Genomic DNA, 17,572 nt, shown 5'->3' on the forward strand with positions numbered 1-17,572 from the left:
GAAGTCCCTCTTTCTCTTATATTGAATGTTAGTGGTTAGTGGAGGCCCAATATTTGCATATATTATTGTGCGCTTCCATTTGTCCCCTAAACATACATAATCTTAGATAATGTATCTGAAGGATTATCACTTGTAAGGAATATTAGTAATTGCATATATTTAATCCCTAGAGAAAATTTTCCAAATAAGGAAACATATCACATGATACCAATGGAGAATGAAGAATTGAATAAACAAGTAGAAGAGTTGTTAAAGAAATGTTTGATTAGAGAAAGTTTGGGTCTTTGTATAGTACCTATATTATTATCATCTGAGAAGAATGAGGAGTGGATGATGTGTACTTATTCTAAAGCCATAATCAAGACCACTCTGAAGTATAGATTTCATTTAGCAAGGATGGACATGATATAATGAATTTTTTTAGTGCAGTTAGACATTTCACCAAGATAGATTTGAAGTGTGGATAATCATATAAAAATATGAGAAGTGGATGAATGGAAAACTACATTTGTAACAAATGAAGGATTGTATGAGTAGTTAGAAATGCCTTTTCAATTGACCAATGTACCTAATACTTTCATGAGGTTGATGAATGAGGCATTGAAGAAATTATTGAGCAAGTTTGTGGTTGTTTACCTCTATGACATTTTGATTTTTACCAAAGAAAAAGAAGATCATTTGTTACATTTGAGACAAGTGTTGTAGAGGTTAAGGGAAGAGAAGTTGGTCATAAAGATCATGAAGTGTTTGTTCATGAAAAAAGAGGTAGTTTAATTGGGATTTGTGATCTTAGTAAATGGATTAAAGATGTATTCTAAGAAGGTTAAAGTAATTTTTGAGTGGCCTACACCTAAGAGTGTTGGAGAGGTAACATCATTTCATGGATTATTTAGCTTTTAATATAATTTTAAAAGGAATTTTAGTTCAATTGTAGTCTTGTGATATGAATAATGAGCTTGATGATAAAAAGGAGTTTAAGTGGACAAATGGAGCACAAATGAGATTTGAATTGTTGAAACAAGAGGCGACTGGACAACAGGTGTAAGGCGTATCTAATTTTAGTACAATACTTCAAGTGGTCTATGATGCATGTGAGAATGCAATTGGAGCAGTAATGCTTGAATAAGGAAGACTTTTTCATTATTTTAGGAAGAATTGTTGAATGATGCAAAGAGAATATATTCAGTTTATGATCAAGAGTTCTATGTCAAAGTTCAAGATTTAAATAAGTGAGATATTGCATATTGCCCAAGGAATTTGTGTTGTATAATAGCCATCAAGCTTTTTCATTTTTGAGTAGTCAAGGTTAGTTGAAATAGAGACACATGAGATGGGTTGATTTCTTGTAGAGATATACATTTGTGTTAAAAAATTGGAGTGTTAAGTCAAATAAGGTTGATGATACTTTGATTAGGTTGATGCATTTGTTGAAAAATATGAGATTTGAGGTGTTAGGATTTGATGAAATAAATACCTTATATGAGAAATAACTTGATTTTGTAGAAACTTGGAAAGCCTATAGAGAACCTATTATAATATATTGAAGAAAGTGGATGGACTATTTCATTCAGGATCAAATGTTACTCAGAGGAACTCAACTATGTATACCTAGAAGTTCAATAAGGGATTATTTAATTAAAGTTAAACATTGTAGATGATTAGTTGGATACTTTGGTATTGAAAAGATAGTAGTTTTGGAAAGTGAGAATTACTATTGGCCACATAGTCATAAGGATGTAATAAATTTTTCTCAAAGTTTTAGAGTTTGTCAAGTTGCTAAGGGCAGTATTTAAAATATTTTATTATATACACCTTTGGTAATACCAAGTGGACCTTTTAAAGACATAAGCATGAATTTCATATTGAGATTGCCTAAGACATAAAGAGGTGTTGATTCTATATTTATGGTAGTGGATATATTTTCAAAAATATCACATAAAACACACCTTGTAAGACGAGTATAGATGCAGTACATATTGAATTGATGAATGATCAACCCCACAGTTCCCAAGAATCACCTACATGCAAAAATTTGTCACTGAAGAGAGAAGCAAAAAGTTATGGAGGCTGAAATTGTCAAATCCATAGATGAGACATTCGTGATGAGCAAAAAGATGAATTTCTATTATCAAAATTAAATGAATGAAATTTACAAAGAGAGACCATCCTTATAAAGGAGATCAAAACCCTAATAGGAAAAACCTAGGTTGCGTGATAATAATTAATAAAATAATTAATTATTATATGCCTAAAGTTTAGCTTAAGTAAACTACAGATAATAAGTGACTTCATAATTAAATCAAGATGATTTAATTAATAAGGAAATATCTTATTACTCTAACACCCCCCCTTAAGATAAACTTAGGGAGTAGCTAAAAACCTAGAAACTACTGCTGAAAGCAAATTGGGTTTTGACAACAAGGCTTGATGAGGTACCCAAGTACAATCAAATCTCTAAAAAGAGGAGAAATAGACAAAACCAAATGGGAAGAACCTTACTCTAAAAATAGATGGAAATACTATTTTAGAAGATAGAAACAAAAGGATGATCATGAAGAACACCACTGAAGCATGAAGTTGCAAATACTACCAAATTGTTGATCTAAAGAACCTCCACTATATAGAATATGACCAGGTAGAGAAGACTAAGTTTGAAGAGCTGATCAATCAAAGATGAAAAGTATCTTCATGGCCTCCAAAAATAGGAATGAAAGGATGTCTATATGGTAAATGATCCATCTCACTGAAATGCATAGGTATCTAGCCACTGCAGTTGCCTAGTACATAGGATCAAATACTCAATACATAGCTTACTCCATCGAACCAAGAAAGCAATAGAACCAACATAGCCTCCCTATAATACTAAGAGGTAAGATATGAACACTCAAACTAAATGCAATATCTCTTGCAGAAAGAAGAACCAGGAACCTTGAGAGTGCAAAAGAAGTACAAACACTTATAATGACACATGTCATCGACACATCATGAGGCTAATGTTGTGGAAGGAACACTCACTTGAAAAAGGAAGATGGAGAATATGGCCAACATGAAAACCCCCAAAGAACTTTATAATGTAATGCGAGTACAACAAACTACAAAGATGTGCAAGATCCTAGAATGCAATAGAGTGACACTTTATCTTAGTGCATTTGCAAAAATACTACAAAAGGATGTCAACAAAGATCAAAAGAGACATAAGGTTGATACAAGAGATAATATAACTCATGAAAAATCATTTGAAACAAAAAAATCAATCCCTAGACCTGAAATAATCAAGATATCCATCAAAATGCAAAATATAAAAAACTAAATGGGATGTGTCTGGAGCAGAATTTGAAAAATAAAATGTCTCAAAATATGTCTCTTAGAGTGCAAAATAGAACTTCTGACTTTGACAGCCAAAATAGGCCACCAAATAGCATAAAAAATCCAAATAAACTGCACCATCATGATGGGCTCAGAATCAACTTTCTGACGCTTCTTTCAGATTGAAAATTAGAGTTCAGATGAGCAAGTTATGGCCAAGAAACTACATGTAGGTCAGAAAAGTGTTGGACAAGAAAAAACAAATAAAGAATCATTACCTTGGGATTGGTTCAAAATGCATCACAAGTGTGCCCAACAACATCTGAAATTGTCTTGGGAAGTGTGCCAATTTTGTACCAAACTACCTTGATTTGCATACCCAAAAATCTTGATGTGTGCCAAAAAGTTTCATTTTTTGCAAAAATCACTACCTCAGGAAACGTGCCAAAATATCAATTTTTGCAAACCAAGAATCTCGATTTGTGTGCCAAAATTTAGAAAATCAACACATTGGGAAACATGCCAAAAATCCTGATTTTTGAACCAAAGATCTCAATTTGTGTGCAAAACTTAGAAAATGACACCTTAAGAAACGTGCCAAATTTGGGATCAATATTATTTTGCCTCAAATTCCAACTGTGTCCAAATTGGACAAATTTTATATGAATATAGGGGTTTTTGGGTGCTCTGAGCTCAATAACGATGTTCGTTTGGGCTCAAAGTGACCTGAAAATTAGTGAACCCCTAGATTCAATACAAAATAACTCTGAAAGAAAAAAATACAGATCTAAAAGCCAAGCCAGGCCTCCCATAAACAAAATAGGGGCATGAAGATCTAGAGCCCATATACCATGTTGAAGTTGATGAATGATCAACCCTACAACTCCCATGAATCACCTACATGCAAACACCTATGATAGAAGAGAGAAGCAAAAAGCTATGGAGGCTAAAATTTGAAGATCCATAGATGAGACATTCTTGATGAGAAAAAAGATGAATTGCTATTATCAAAACTGAATGAATGAAATTTACAAAGAGAGATCGTCCTTATAAAGAAGATCAAAACCCTAACAGGAAAAACCTAGGTTGTGTGATAATAATTAATTATTATACGCCTAAAGTTTAGCTTAAGTAAGCTAGAGATAATAAGTGACTTAATAATTAAATCAAAATGATTTAATTAATAAGGTATTATCTTATTACTCTAATAGTACATGCAACTAAATTATTTTTGAGAGAAATTTTAAGGTTACACAGGTTAATTAGAAGCATAGTGTCAAATAAAGATAACAAGTTTGTTGGTTCTTTTTGGAGGATACTTTGCAAGAAGATGAAAATTGACTTGAAATTTTGTTCTACATTTCTACATATAAATCGACATAAAGAGGTAGTTAACAAAATGTATTGAGGAGTTTCGTGGAAGAGAAGTATGGAAATTGATACTTATTCATAGCTCAGACAAAGTTTGTATATAATAATTCAATGAATAGGAGTACAAGGAAGACACCGTTTGAGATCATCACAACCTTGAAGTGTAAAGGAGTATTAGAATTGAGATATGTCATTCATTAGATCAAGAGGAGTGTAGAAGGAGAGAAGTCTGTAGAGCTCATGAAGTCATGTTACATGAAAATTTGAGAAAACATTTGAAGAAAATGATTCAGAAGTATACAGAGAGGGATGATGGAAGAAAGAAACAAAAAGAATTCTAAGAGGGTGATTAAAGTAATGGTATATATGAAGAAATAGAGGTTTTTAATTGGAACATATAACAAGCTAAAGATGAGGAAGTTTGGACCTTTTAAGATCTTGAGGAAATTTGATTTAGGAAATTCATATGAATGAAGTTGCTAGATGACATCAATATATTGCCTATATTCAATGTTGCAAATTCGTATGGGTATCACAAGGCATATTTCAGTGATGATGGATCAAATTTTGAGCACTAGTATCCTAAGAAGTGAAATTGGATGAGATTGAGGGGATTTTGGATAGCAAAATTAGTGGAAGCACTTGAGGCAAGTAGTACAAAGAATATCTTGTGAACTAGAAAGACATACCCATTGAAGATTCTTTCTAGATTTCTTAAGATGAGGTAGACCATATTGGTTCTTATTTAGAATCAAAGTGAGAGGCTCACTTTTCAACAACCTTGGGTATCTGATGCATGAGCATATTGGGTTCTTCACAATCTCACATCAACCAAAAGTATATTTGTTTAAAGTTTCCTATTTGTACTACCTCAGAGTTTGTTTTTTAACACACCTTCAATTTGGACTTTCGACTTTTGCGCGCTTGGTAGTGTGTTATTGACATTGTTTTGGACCTTTCCTTTTGGTTCATACCTCAATCCATTACTTCATAGTCAAGATCTTGAAGATTCTTGGTAGGACTTAGTTGTTCTTCACATTTCATGACTAGTGTGTGTTTTTTGATCTCAAGAAGGAATTTTCAAACTGACAAAGCTTTGTGGCTTATTTATCGATGTTGCTACACATATGGTCGACTTGTATCTTGGATCAAATTCTATGTTTCATCTATTTGAGGGAGATCCTTATGATTTGGGTCTTAATGTATATTTGTAATACATTTTCCTATTCTTAGGAAATGTAATATTTTCTAGGCCAACTTGATGCTTGTGAGGTTGAATAAAATCATGTAATCAATCATTATTTAGGAAACTTTGAACAACTTAAAAAAGCTTAAGCTTTTAAGCAATCAATTGTATGGATTTTATTGTATAATTCAACTTGTGTACTTGGAATGTAAGACTACATGTTGCAGGTCCATTGTATACGATTTCTTAATATCACAAAGGCTAACCTTGCTTTTATTTCAATTGTTCTTTGTTGTTTCCATTGCATGACTCTTGTTATACTACCTAGACAAATATATTTGAGGTCCTTTTGCTCATGATTACACCAACATTTCATTATTATATGTAGTCACAAGAATATTTTTGTTAGGAAAAGGGTGTCTCAACCTTGTAATAATTAAAATATACTATTGATAGAAATGTTGCTATTGATACATGAGAGTAGCAGGGATGTAAGGGGGATATTTTGTGCACATTATTTGCTCAAGAAGACAAGCCTATTTTAAGAGGGTATTATGTTATGATTAAGCATTGCAATTATTTTAAGAGTCTAATAGTTGTCAAGTTGCCTCTAGATCTCCACAGCTGATTTTCATGTGAAAGGCTTTCTTTGCTAGTATATTATAATTTTTTATTTTTTCATCATCGAAAAATATGTTGGACAACTTTTAGAGTATGGGACTTTTCTCCCAAAAGTATTTTTCTCATGTAAATCACCATTTTGTGGTACACACATTATCTATACTTATTCCTATTATGTTTTTGTAGTTGTTGTAGAGATCTCAAGAAGTTTTGCATAATCCTCCTCTCAAGGTTAATGTAGGAAGTTTTTTCGTTACTTTGGCTTGCTTACAATATTTAAGCATTTGCATTTTGTTTGACTTGCTATAACTCATTATAGATCATTGAATTGATCGAGGGACTTGCTTAAGGAACATGATGGGATTCTAGTTAATTTTGGTTTTTGAGAGTAATAATGTCTAAGAATGCTTCTAGAAAGTACCACTATTTTTAGATACGTGCAGGCAAACAAGAACCTAAAGATATAAAGTACATTATTTAAAGCCATGAAGAAAATTCAAGACCATAGAACGTAACTCAAGGTTACAATTTTGTATATTATTGTTGCTCTTTTTCAATTCATTCCCGCTCAATCAAATCTCACCTATAACATATTTAATGATAAAAAAATGATTCAGATTACTTAACCTACTATATAATGAAATAATGTTAAAGTTCCTCATTTGCGACCTCATTTGACTAGTGGACGAGGTTTCCCATTTGTGACCTCACTTGATTCAAACTTAGACTAAAAAACCCACAAGACCAATACTTTTTTTCTTGAAGTATATAAATTTATTTCTACACATCTCTATCTATCTATCTATCTATATGATTATGATTATTTTATCACTTTATTCAATAAAATATTTTAAAAAGGTTGTATTTTCTTATCATAACATGAATATGTATCTAAATTGATTACAATTATGACAATTATTTTGGGATCCGTATACTTATAGTTATTTTATGACATTATAATTTATTTAGTAATAAATTCATTAGAAAAAGTTGTGTTTCCTTATCATAACTTGAATATGTATCTAAAGTGATTACAATTATGATTATGATTATTATTTTGAAATCTATATACTTAATGATTGTTTTATTGCATTATTGTCAATAAATATATTTCCTTTTTTATTTTTAAATATTTAAAAACTCCTTTCTATTTTGTAAATTTAATTAATCAATATTATGAATATTTATTATAACCTATATATAAATATATTCAAAATTTTCATGATTGTTTTTTTGACTTTAATTAAATAATAAATCCATCTTTTGTTAGTCAATATTAAGCGAGTTGCAAAGTGGCGTGCGTACATCCTAGTGTCACTATCGATGTGAATTTACATTTGCAAATAAATAGAAAGTTGAATGTTGAAATACGCGTTATCTCCGCTGGAAATTCCAACACGGAGATTCTCCGAAAGAAGTCCAAGAAAAAGTATACTTTAGATATGAATTCAAAGTAAAGATCTCCAAAAGTGTGTTTTAAAAAGGATTTCATAAATTATTAAATAACCTTTTTTGACCATGAAAAAGAGGCGAGATAAATTTGAATAAATACCTGAAATAAGCATTGAAAATCCTCAATCAAAGGCACAGATCAGGGCATGGATTCCAGGGAAAAGTTTGAACGGACTGTATTTTTTGTGGAAGATCGTGTAATTTTTTTAAATAAAATGTTTTGTATTTTTTTGTGATTTACGATTAAGAAGAGGAAGATAATTAGTGAATGTGATTTGAGATCTAGATTTTAAAAATTCCGTACTATTTTTGATAGATATTATTTTATTGGAAGATTGTTTAAAGTTTTGAGAATTTAAGTTTCGATTATATTCTGTAATTGATTATTAATAAGAGGAAAAATAGTTAGTAAATTTGATCTGAAATCTAGATTATAAAAATTAGTACTATCTCAAAGACATGCTTTTAGTAAAAGATTGTTTAAAATTTTGAAAATTGAAGTTTTGAATTATATCTTTTGATTCGTTATTAAGAAGAGCAAATATAGTTTTAGAGTTTAAAAATCCCGTACTATTCTATGGTAGATTTATAATAATTTTTTATAAATTATAGATTTTTTGTTTAAAGTCTTTGAACAATCAACAATTGTACAGAAAAAGTCATGCGGAAAGATTAATTTTTTATCTCAATGACTTGTCATCTATTAAACTGAAGAATTGAGTAGATTTAATCGCAGAGAGAATGATAAGATATTGATTGATGAATCCATCCACCAAAGTTAAAAATCCTCCAATTTCAACCTTCAAATATCAAAATTCAACCTATTAATGACTTCGACAGACTAAATTTATATTAATCCAGGTGTTTCTATCGAACAGATTATCATTTTGGTAGTTTTGGCAGTGATTGAGGAAGCGTCAATATCTTGAAATTTAGTAAATCTGTGTTCTCGCATTGTAGCGTTGGCGTTATGTTGTTCTCACTGAAAAAGAAGAAGGTACAGTCAAAGAGAATGGATGATGAACAGAGTTGGTTGGTTGGTTGGTATGTTCTTTTGTCTTAACAAATCAGAATTCTTTAAGCGTCAATTTGGCAGCTTTCAACTTTATCTTTGACTCCATAAAAAATATATGAATGAACACACAAAGTCCCCACCTCATGATATCGAGATTGAATTAAAGTGAATCTATTTTGAATTCCACACACAACAGCAATGATTTTATATTTGATTCTTTCCTATCACGCCCGCCTTTTGGGTATACTACCAATTTTTAAGTCTAATATTAGAGGAAAACAAAATTAATTTCAAGTCCACCTTTTTTTCTTGCAAAACAAATTAGGTGCGTATTGTTTAAACGGATCGAAATGCTTTTTCAAGTCCAGGAAAAGCAACATGAAGACAATTTTTTTAAATATTAAATTCTAATTTTAACTTTATCTCTAAAATAGTGTTTATGTATTTATTTAGGTTATTCAGCAACTGGTATTTTTTTTTCAGCAGCACAGCAGAGAGACTGTATTAAGCAGGACGCACAGAGTCTGTAAATGGTGGAATTATGTGAAACAATGAAAGATGTTTCTTTCGCGGTTGCATTTTCTGTTTTGCAGGTTTTGAGCTTTTAGAGTTTCATCCTTACAATTTGACTGATGGCAAGCTCTTTAAATTCCATGGCATTTATAAGTAGACGTGGCATTTAGTGTTAGGAGATTGAGCATTTCTAGGATAGGAGCATTATTATGTTCAACAGATAAATAGTGGCTTCATTGGACAAAAAGGAGGCGAGCTTAAGCACTTCATGTTTTGCTTAGGGCGGGGAGGAATTGGTGTTCAAAACCCTAGCTGGACAAAGAGATTTCATACAGGTGTAAATGCCAATTTAATCTCTCAGTCGTTTTCCATTTCGAGAGATGAATAGGAGTGGCAGAGGAATTTTAGTTTTGTTTTAGGTGAAATTTAGGAAAAAGCCAGCATTGGTGATGCCTGGCAACTCCGGACTCGCTGGAGTTTGATATTTAGTAACTAAGCTTTTAAATACAACTGCAATAGCGGTTAAGTGGGTCGGGAGCTGGGCATATGCTGAGAGAAACACGTAGCTTTTGTATTGTAGTATATGTTGATAGATGTGGAATGCGCAATTCTGGTTGTTTAAAATTTATATACGGAAAATTCGTCAGTGGCTTTGAAATCTATGAATGGAGGGCAGAGAGTCCGTGGGGTTGAGTGGTCCGGCGTCCTTTGGTGCACTTTTACAGCAGCAGCAACAGCAACAGCAGAGAGGAGTAAGCTCTCTACATAATAGTAGTAGCAGTGGCATGGCAGCACCGACTGCATCGGCACCTGCTGCAGCTATACATTCTCCAGCAGCATTGAGGCCAGCAGTGACCATTGCTTCTACTCCCAGCAGTAATCCTCCATATAACGCAAGTGATTCTTCTCCCGTCGTTGTTTCCCATGGCGTCAACATGGGAATGGGAATGGGGGCTGGTATTGCACGCACTGAGCCACTGAAGAGGAAGAGGGGGAGACCTAGAAAATATGGACCGGATGGAAGTATGGCATTGGCTCTATCTCCATTGACTCCTTCAGTTCCAGGATCGTTTTCTGCTTTGCAGAAGCGGGGTAGAGGGCGGCCACCTGGGTCAGGCAGGAAGCAGCAGTTGGCTGCTCTTGGTAGGTTACCTACTCTTCCTTTCCTATGAATCATTGTTTTCATGGTTAATTGTATCATTTATTCACCATTATTGGAGTGCACTTTCAAGCCTAGAACACCGCCATTGTTTTCACGGTTTATTTATTATTTATTCACCATTATTGTAGTGCACTGTCAAGCGTAGAGCACCTTTATCCCAAGAAGCGACATTTTAGGGGTTTCTATTCTACCAAATTATGGTGTGCATTACTGCCTAAAAGGCTAGCGCCGGGGGTTATCATTTTTCTTACATATCATTTGACATTATATTACATTTGAGTTCTGCATTTGTGCTCATGCTATGATGTGTGAGATTCCTTTTGTCTTGATCATTCATTTTTACGCGCGCTGAATATTGTTTTCGGCTCTTTAAGCCATTTATCCTCGTTTCGAAGGAGCTATCGTCTGTAACAGTGCTTTGTATTTCTGGAGCTGCCTATAGCCTTTTTAACGAAATATATCCCATTTTTATTTTTGAAAATCGGAACAGTCACATCTTATGAATAATGACTAAAAACAAAACAATGGCAATCTAAACAAAACTGGTCATTTTGCGGTCCATTGCCGGATACCCGTTGTTCAGTTTAATGATCTGATCAATCGCATAGTGATCATGCATAGAGAGTATCAACCAGGACACTTTGTAGAGCCAGCATACGGATAATGTGTTACAGTACATACAAAGAGCTAGACACAATGATAATAGACAATGATTGTACTCGATAGCAAATTTTCTCTTCTATTACATGTAGCGACTCAACCATAGATAGAAACGACGAAACCAGTAAAAATCTCTAGGTTGTAAATCAACAGTGTTTTATCTACAAGAAACTTTTAATCATGGGAGAAAGTGTTAAACGTCCAATGGCTTTTCTCTACCGTCGAAATTGTGGAAACAACGTGCTTTAAAAAATATTATAATTTGTATATATGTTAACTCATTAATGCTATTTAATCTTATACATAAAAAATAATAGTATTTTAATGTAACACATTGGGATGTATATTCCAGAAGTAGTAGTATTTTAGTTCATGTCCAGCATATATATTTAATGTAATACAGTAAAAATTACAAGACATAACTGTACATGATTATAATTTTTTTTATAGTACATGTAGCGATTTAACCCAATTCCAAGCGAGTAGAAATCTCTAGATTGCACATTATCAGTATTTTATATACCAAAACTTCCAATCACGAGAGAAACTGTTAAGCAGGCTACCAAAAATACTACAATTTGGGAACTTTCCATCCAGTCTATAGGATAAGTTGGGTGCGTCTAAAGCATGGTAAAAACAATGCCAGGAAAATTTGATTCAGGGTTGAGTGGCATTAGAGCTCTTGAAACCCTATTGTGAAATTTATTGCTATCTACAAGTATGCTATTTTTAAATTTAAATACTGCTTCCGGAAATCTGGAAAAACCTGTGTATGATGATAGTAAGAAGAAAATGCTTAGACAGCTATCATGATTGCTACTCCTAGTCAAATCAAATTTTAACAGAATAGAAACACGTCAACATTGTTATATAAGAAAGGTGATATTAGTGGTAGTTTTGTGGGGCTACTTCTTTCATATTATATTTTCAGGCAATTATGTGAGTTCTATGCAAATATTAGTTTCCCATATTATTTTTCTCATTTTGTTCATTTTAAATCCCGTGTACCAGGAGAATGGCTTGCAGGATCAGCAGGTGTGGGTTTCACTCCACATGTTATAACAATAGCCACAGGAGAGGTATGTGATAGCTTTGGGAATCTTGTTCTAAAACTAAATCAGTGTTTGTAATGCTTTTTGTAGTTTTTGTGGTATATGTGAACAGGAATGTGACAAACACTAATTGTTTTTTGTTATGTATATGAGTTATAAAAGGCCACACTATTGATGTTTTCCTTCATATTTGTTTTACAATCTTCTAAGAATGGGTGTAGGTGAAAAAGGAAAATCTCGAATGTTGACACATGACATCTTAGGCGAAATGTTTACAATAAATAGTGAAATGTATTTTAGCTCTAAATTTATCGACTCTTGATTTCCAGTTCCTTGATATGAGATGAAGATGTTCCGATAATTTCTTGGCAAACTAAAGAAGATGAATATATTTTCAATTTACCTGGAAAACCGAAGAAGCATGAAAATATTGGGAAACCAAAATTTTCAGAAAAATAAGCAAGAAATAATTGGCTTGATTAGTTTTAAAACCATCCTAATTGCATAGAGAGAGAGAAATAGAGTAGAGAGTACACCATGAAATTTAGAATATTAGTTTTCCTTATTAATTTTGACAGATCACTTATTACAGTGCACACTGTATAGTGCATTACTACATGGTTCAACTTCGACATTTGAACCTCAAAATCAATTACAAACTACAAAATGCAAATGTCAACCTAAAATCAATTACAAACTACACAGTAACCCAAGCAGATGCAGTCAATAAAGCTAGCTGCTATGAAATATGATCCAGAAGTCAGATTTTCTGATGACGAAGCTCCTGGCATTTCTCTCTTTTAGTTCAATCCAACTGCTCTCCATCAAATACCTAGGCATCCTTCATGACTTCAAGATTCAAACTGATGACCTCTTCTCTTGTTGCTCTTCATATTTTAATTAAAAAAGAAATTTGTTTCTTCAATGATATTAAACCAGTGTATCACAGGGACTCGCACCCACCTCCCAAACCTTGAAGTACCCATCCCCAAGATGTCCCTGCACTGGGTACTTGCGCACCCAAGTACCCCCACCTCCGTCCTTCTGCAACCATGCTTCCACTGGAATGGGTAGTTGGATTTCTATTTGATTTTTGTTTTTCGAATGTTACTATTGGGTATGTAATATGTTACTATGTTGAATGTTCAATTGTTCTAGTTCATGTTGCAATTTTGATATGTTGAAGTATTTTAATTTGTTATGTTCTACTGAAACATCATTTCATAACAAGCATTTCAAGTTCTATATGTATACTATACAACACCCCCCCTTTCCCCGTCCTCCCCTTGCCACCGTCCTCCCCTTGCCGTCCCCCCGCTGTCCCAAAAATGAGGCCCATTTTCTCCACGTCCCAGAAACTTGTCCCAGCGTCCCCCCGTCCGGATGTACCCCAGTACTGGGGTTACATTGTATTAAACTGAGATGTTCTACTAAAACAATAATATTCAACCCAGAAACTATGGTTCCAATGCAATAAGACCTTCAAAATTACCATGATTTATTTTTCTTAATGTTATCATGCCTTCAATTTTTTTAAAAATATTTAAGTGCGTGCCTGGTAAACTTTTTACTTTGACTGGTGACACTGGCATGACACCCCCTCTGGCCCCAACTGAATTGCGTTTGACCCAGAGCTATGAACTGGGAAGGTCACAATCAGGGGACCTCATCCTCATGTAACAAAGCTGAGGTTCAAGCCCACAAGTGAATTGGACCAGCAAAGGCACAAGTCTGCAATCACAATGGCCCAGTGGGGGGTTTGAACCTTGGTGGGCCCAACAACACCGCCACCACTTAACCAACACGCTAAGTGAACCCAAAGTCAGCCTTTTATTAACTGAACTTATAATTTTCAAATTCTTTTTTACAGGAAAGAAGACGGCAGTGTTGTCAAAAGGGGTCTCTGATTCTCTAATCAATTTGATTTGTTCTTCAAACTCTGGGATGCAAAATTTAACAATTGTCCTCATCGAACATCTCATCTTAACCTTTAAGCTGATTGTAATGTTGGTGCTTATAATCTACTTGGATTGAATGAAATTCATCTAGTTATGGCAGGAATTGGTGCTAGATTGCACCCAAACATGTATATGTTTATCAGAGTTTCTTCAAATTGTGCAAATCTGAGGTAAAATCATGACACAAATGATCATCCTGGCAGGTCTTCATTAGAAAATCTGTTGGTGGCAGGCAACTGGCTTCCTGATAAATTGAATTGTGAACTATTCTGATTCAGATGCAGGTAGCGGAAGTTAGTAATGTGTGCATTTAAACAGGCTAATGGATCTTCATTGAAAAATTATCATAAAGGATAAATAGAAAATGAAATTAGTAAGATAAAACTCCCATTCCAACATTTTCAAAATAAAAGGAAGAGGATATGGGGAAGAATACGGGAATCTGAATGAGTGTTTTTAAATTTTAGTTTAGATCAATAGCTCTAAGGTGCAACTGATAAATTTAAAAAGACAGTTTTCAATTTTATTTGGCAGGGCCTGTTTACTTATGTATTTTAATTTCGGAAAACAATTCTTTTGCTTACGAATATACTGGTTTGGGGAAAATGGCTTAAACTGAATATATTCTTTTAAAATCAGAGATGATTAGTGTCAATTACTGTGCTGCAGGTGATTCCATGCAGGTTTGCAATTTAATTTTTACTTTTTGTACATGAGGTGGACTGTATAGAATCTGTGTCTAAAAATTTGAGAAACCCTGACAGGAAATTTGCAGAAAAAAGAAACAAAGTTCCAAAATTTCAAATTGACATGCAATGTCTGAATATTGAAAAAAATTGGATATCACAATGACTTAATAATTCAGTTGACTGATAGTAATTGGAAATTAACAGGCATTTATAGGAAAAATTGAAAATGTCATGAAAGTTTTGTAGTAAATTGAGTTTACTTGGGACAAAATTAGCTTTTTTTGGTCAAATTCTTGTTGACTGTTATTTTCAGAATTTCAAAGGTTTCTAGAAATGTTTTGACAGGCAGGGCAATAAATGTGCTATCATAATTACCTGTGATAGTTTGAGGACATCTGCTTCTATGGTATATTGTGATATCACTGGTGGAACCATTAAGCTTTAATTTTATAAATTATGATCATTACTTGAATTGTAGAGAAGTGCCACAAGAGCAACAAACTTTTTATGGAATTAAGGTTGTGTTGTTTACAACTGAATGTTAAGATCTACAGAAGCAACTGCATACGGAAATTATTTTTCAATATGTCAAATCTCTTTTTTGGATCCATCTATAGGAATACAGCTTCAATCTTACAATCTGTAAAGATGGATGCAACAGAGGGATCTGAAATTTTGGACAATAATCCTTTAAGCCTGTAGAAGGGAAGCTAATTGCTTGCAGGTATGTGAAGGGGGCATAATCATGTTAGATTTTTTCTACAAGCATCAATGAAAAGGGGAATTTATGATTGTAAAACATTTATTTTCTGTAATAGCATCAAACTGAGATACAAATCAGTTTTGGCCTATTACATGAGAATGACATGGTGGGATACAAGGTCACTAGTAATTCATCTTTAGAATTGTTAATGTTTCTAGGAGACAGGTCTGTACCACCTTTCCATGGTAATGTAAGAAGAAAATCTATGAGGCTAAAACATATATTGGAATAATCAGCTAGAGACTCATAGCCAACACATGTTTAAGCAATAAAGAAGGTTGTTAAGTCAATGTTAAAGAGGAAGGATAAACTTATCATTGCAAAATTTCTGAACAGCAATCAGAGGGTAATAATATATGTGAATGTTTGTAAATCAGAAGTAGGATTTAAGTTGCAACTTACTGTGTCAGGTAGCTTTAGAAATCTTATAGCAAAAGAGATTGGAGATCTTGGATATGGGGGATCGTGATGGATGTGTCATTGCTATTTTCCAAAAATGTGTTAAATTAATTTCTAGATTTTAACCTATTTAGTTGTTCTTAAAAAAAGTGAGCGGATTTGATCATGAGGCATAATAAGTTTAAATATTAACTATGTTATGGTGTAATATGCTAAAATTTGATAAGAGAATGGAATGGTTAGTTTTCTAATTAATAACAGGATTAAAATTCTAAATTACAAGAAAAGAGACCAATCTAATTGCCATAAAGACTTATGAATCTTTAACAAAAAATAAATTGGAATAGAATAAAGCACCCAAATACACATACACTAGACTATGTTTAAGCATTTTGGCAAGATATTTGAACTGGAAAATTAAATCTACTCTACTCTTCAATATATACCAGAAATATCAGAATAAATGTAAATTGAAAAAGACTTATTGAGCAGTTGGAATGTCTTACTTTGGGGCACCTTACTTTCTCTTTTGTCAGAGGAAAAGGTTGTTAGAAAGGCTAGAGTTGCCATTGCACCAAAAGATTGATCTGTCAATGCCCGATACAACCAATAGTCTTATAGAACCATAGGAGGCGGTTAAGCCGTGTTGCGAATCTTGTGAGGGATGTTGGCCCACTGCCACCAAACCTCCTCCCAACATCACTTGTCATGGCCTGCGGGACTCGAACTTGTGACCAAGCTTTGATACCAATTGTTAGAAAGGCTAGAGTTGCCATTGCACCAAAAGATCGACTTGTCAATGCCCGATACAACCAATAGTCTTATAGAACCACAGGAGGCAGGGACGTTGGTCCACTGTCAACAAGGGTACCATTAGGGTGTTAATCCACCTAACCATGGATCAAATTTCGATCCTCCCTTGTACACAACTAACTGAAGTGGGCCTAACCCTCCGCTAGAGAAATTTAATTTAATTTACTCTTCAATATATACCAGAAATATCAGAACATATGTAAAATGGAAAAGGACTTACTGAGTAGTTGGAATGTCTTATTTTGGGGCACCTTACTTTCTCTATTGTCAGAGGAAAAGGTTGTTAGAAAGCCTAGAGTTGCCATTGCACCAAAAGATTGACCTGTCAATGCCTGATACAACCAATAGTCTTATAGAACCATAGGAGGCAGTTAAGCCATGTTGCGAATCTTGCAAGGGATGTTGGCCCACTACCACCAATTCCCCTCCCAACGTCACTCGTCATGGCTTGTGGAATTTGAACATGTGACCAAGCTTTGATACCAATTATTAGAAAGGTCAGAGTTGCCATTGTACCAAAAGATCGACTTGTCAATGCTCGATACAACCAAGAGTCTTATAGAACCATAGGAGTCGGTTAAGCCATGTTGCAAATCCTACGAGGGACGTTGG

General features: G+C 33.7%; 1 protein-coding gene across 1 annotated transcript in view; it reads left to right on the forward strand.

Moving 5' to 3' along the window:
- Positions 1 to 9,299: 9,299 nt before the first annotated feature.
- LOC149544003 (AT-hook motif nuclear-localized protein 5-like) overlaps positions 9,300 to 17,572 on the forward strand; it is a 48,524-nt gene continuing 40,251 nt past the window's right edge. The window contains exons 1-2 of the mRNA XM_089798645.1: positions 9,300 to 10,607; positions 12,298 to 12,365. Coding sequence (XP_089654771.1) covers positions 10,130 to 10,607; positions 12,298 to 12,365 — 546 coding nt within the window. The 5' untranslated portion in view covers positions 9,300 to 10,129. The remainder of the gene's footprint in view (positions 10,608 to 12,297; positions 12,366 to 17,572) is intronic.

Source organism: Cupressus sempervirens, chromosome 8 (genome assembly GCF_028749045.1).
Source record: "Cupressus sempervirens isolate cs-2001-9-10 chromosome 8, ASM2874904v1, whole genome shotgun sequence".
NCBI lineage: Eukaryota > Viridiplantae > Streptophyta > Pinopsida > Cupressales > Cupressaceae > Cupressus > Cupressus sempervirens.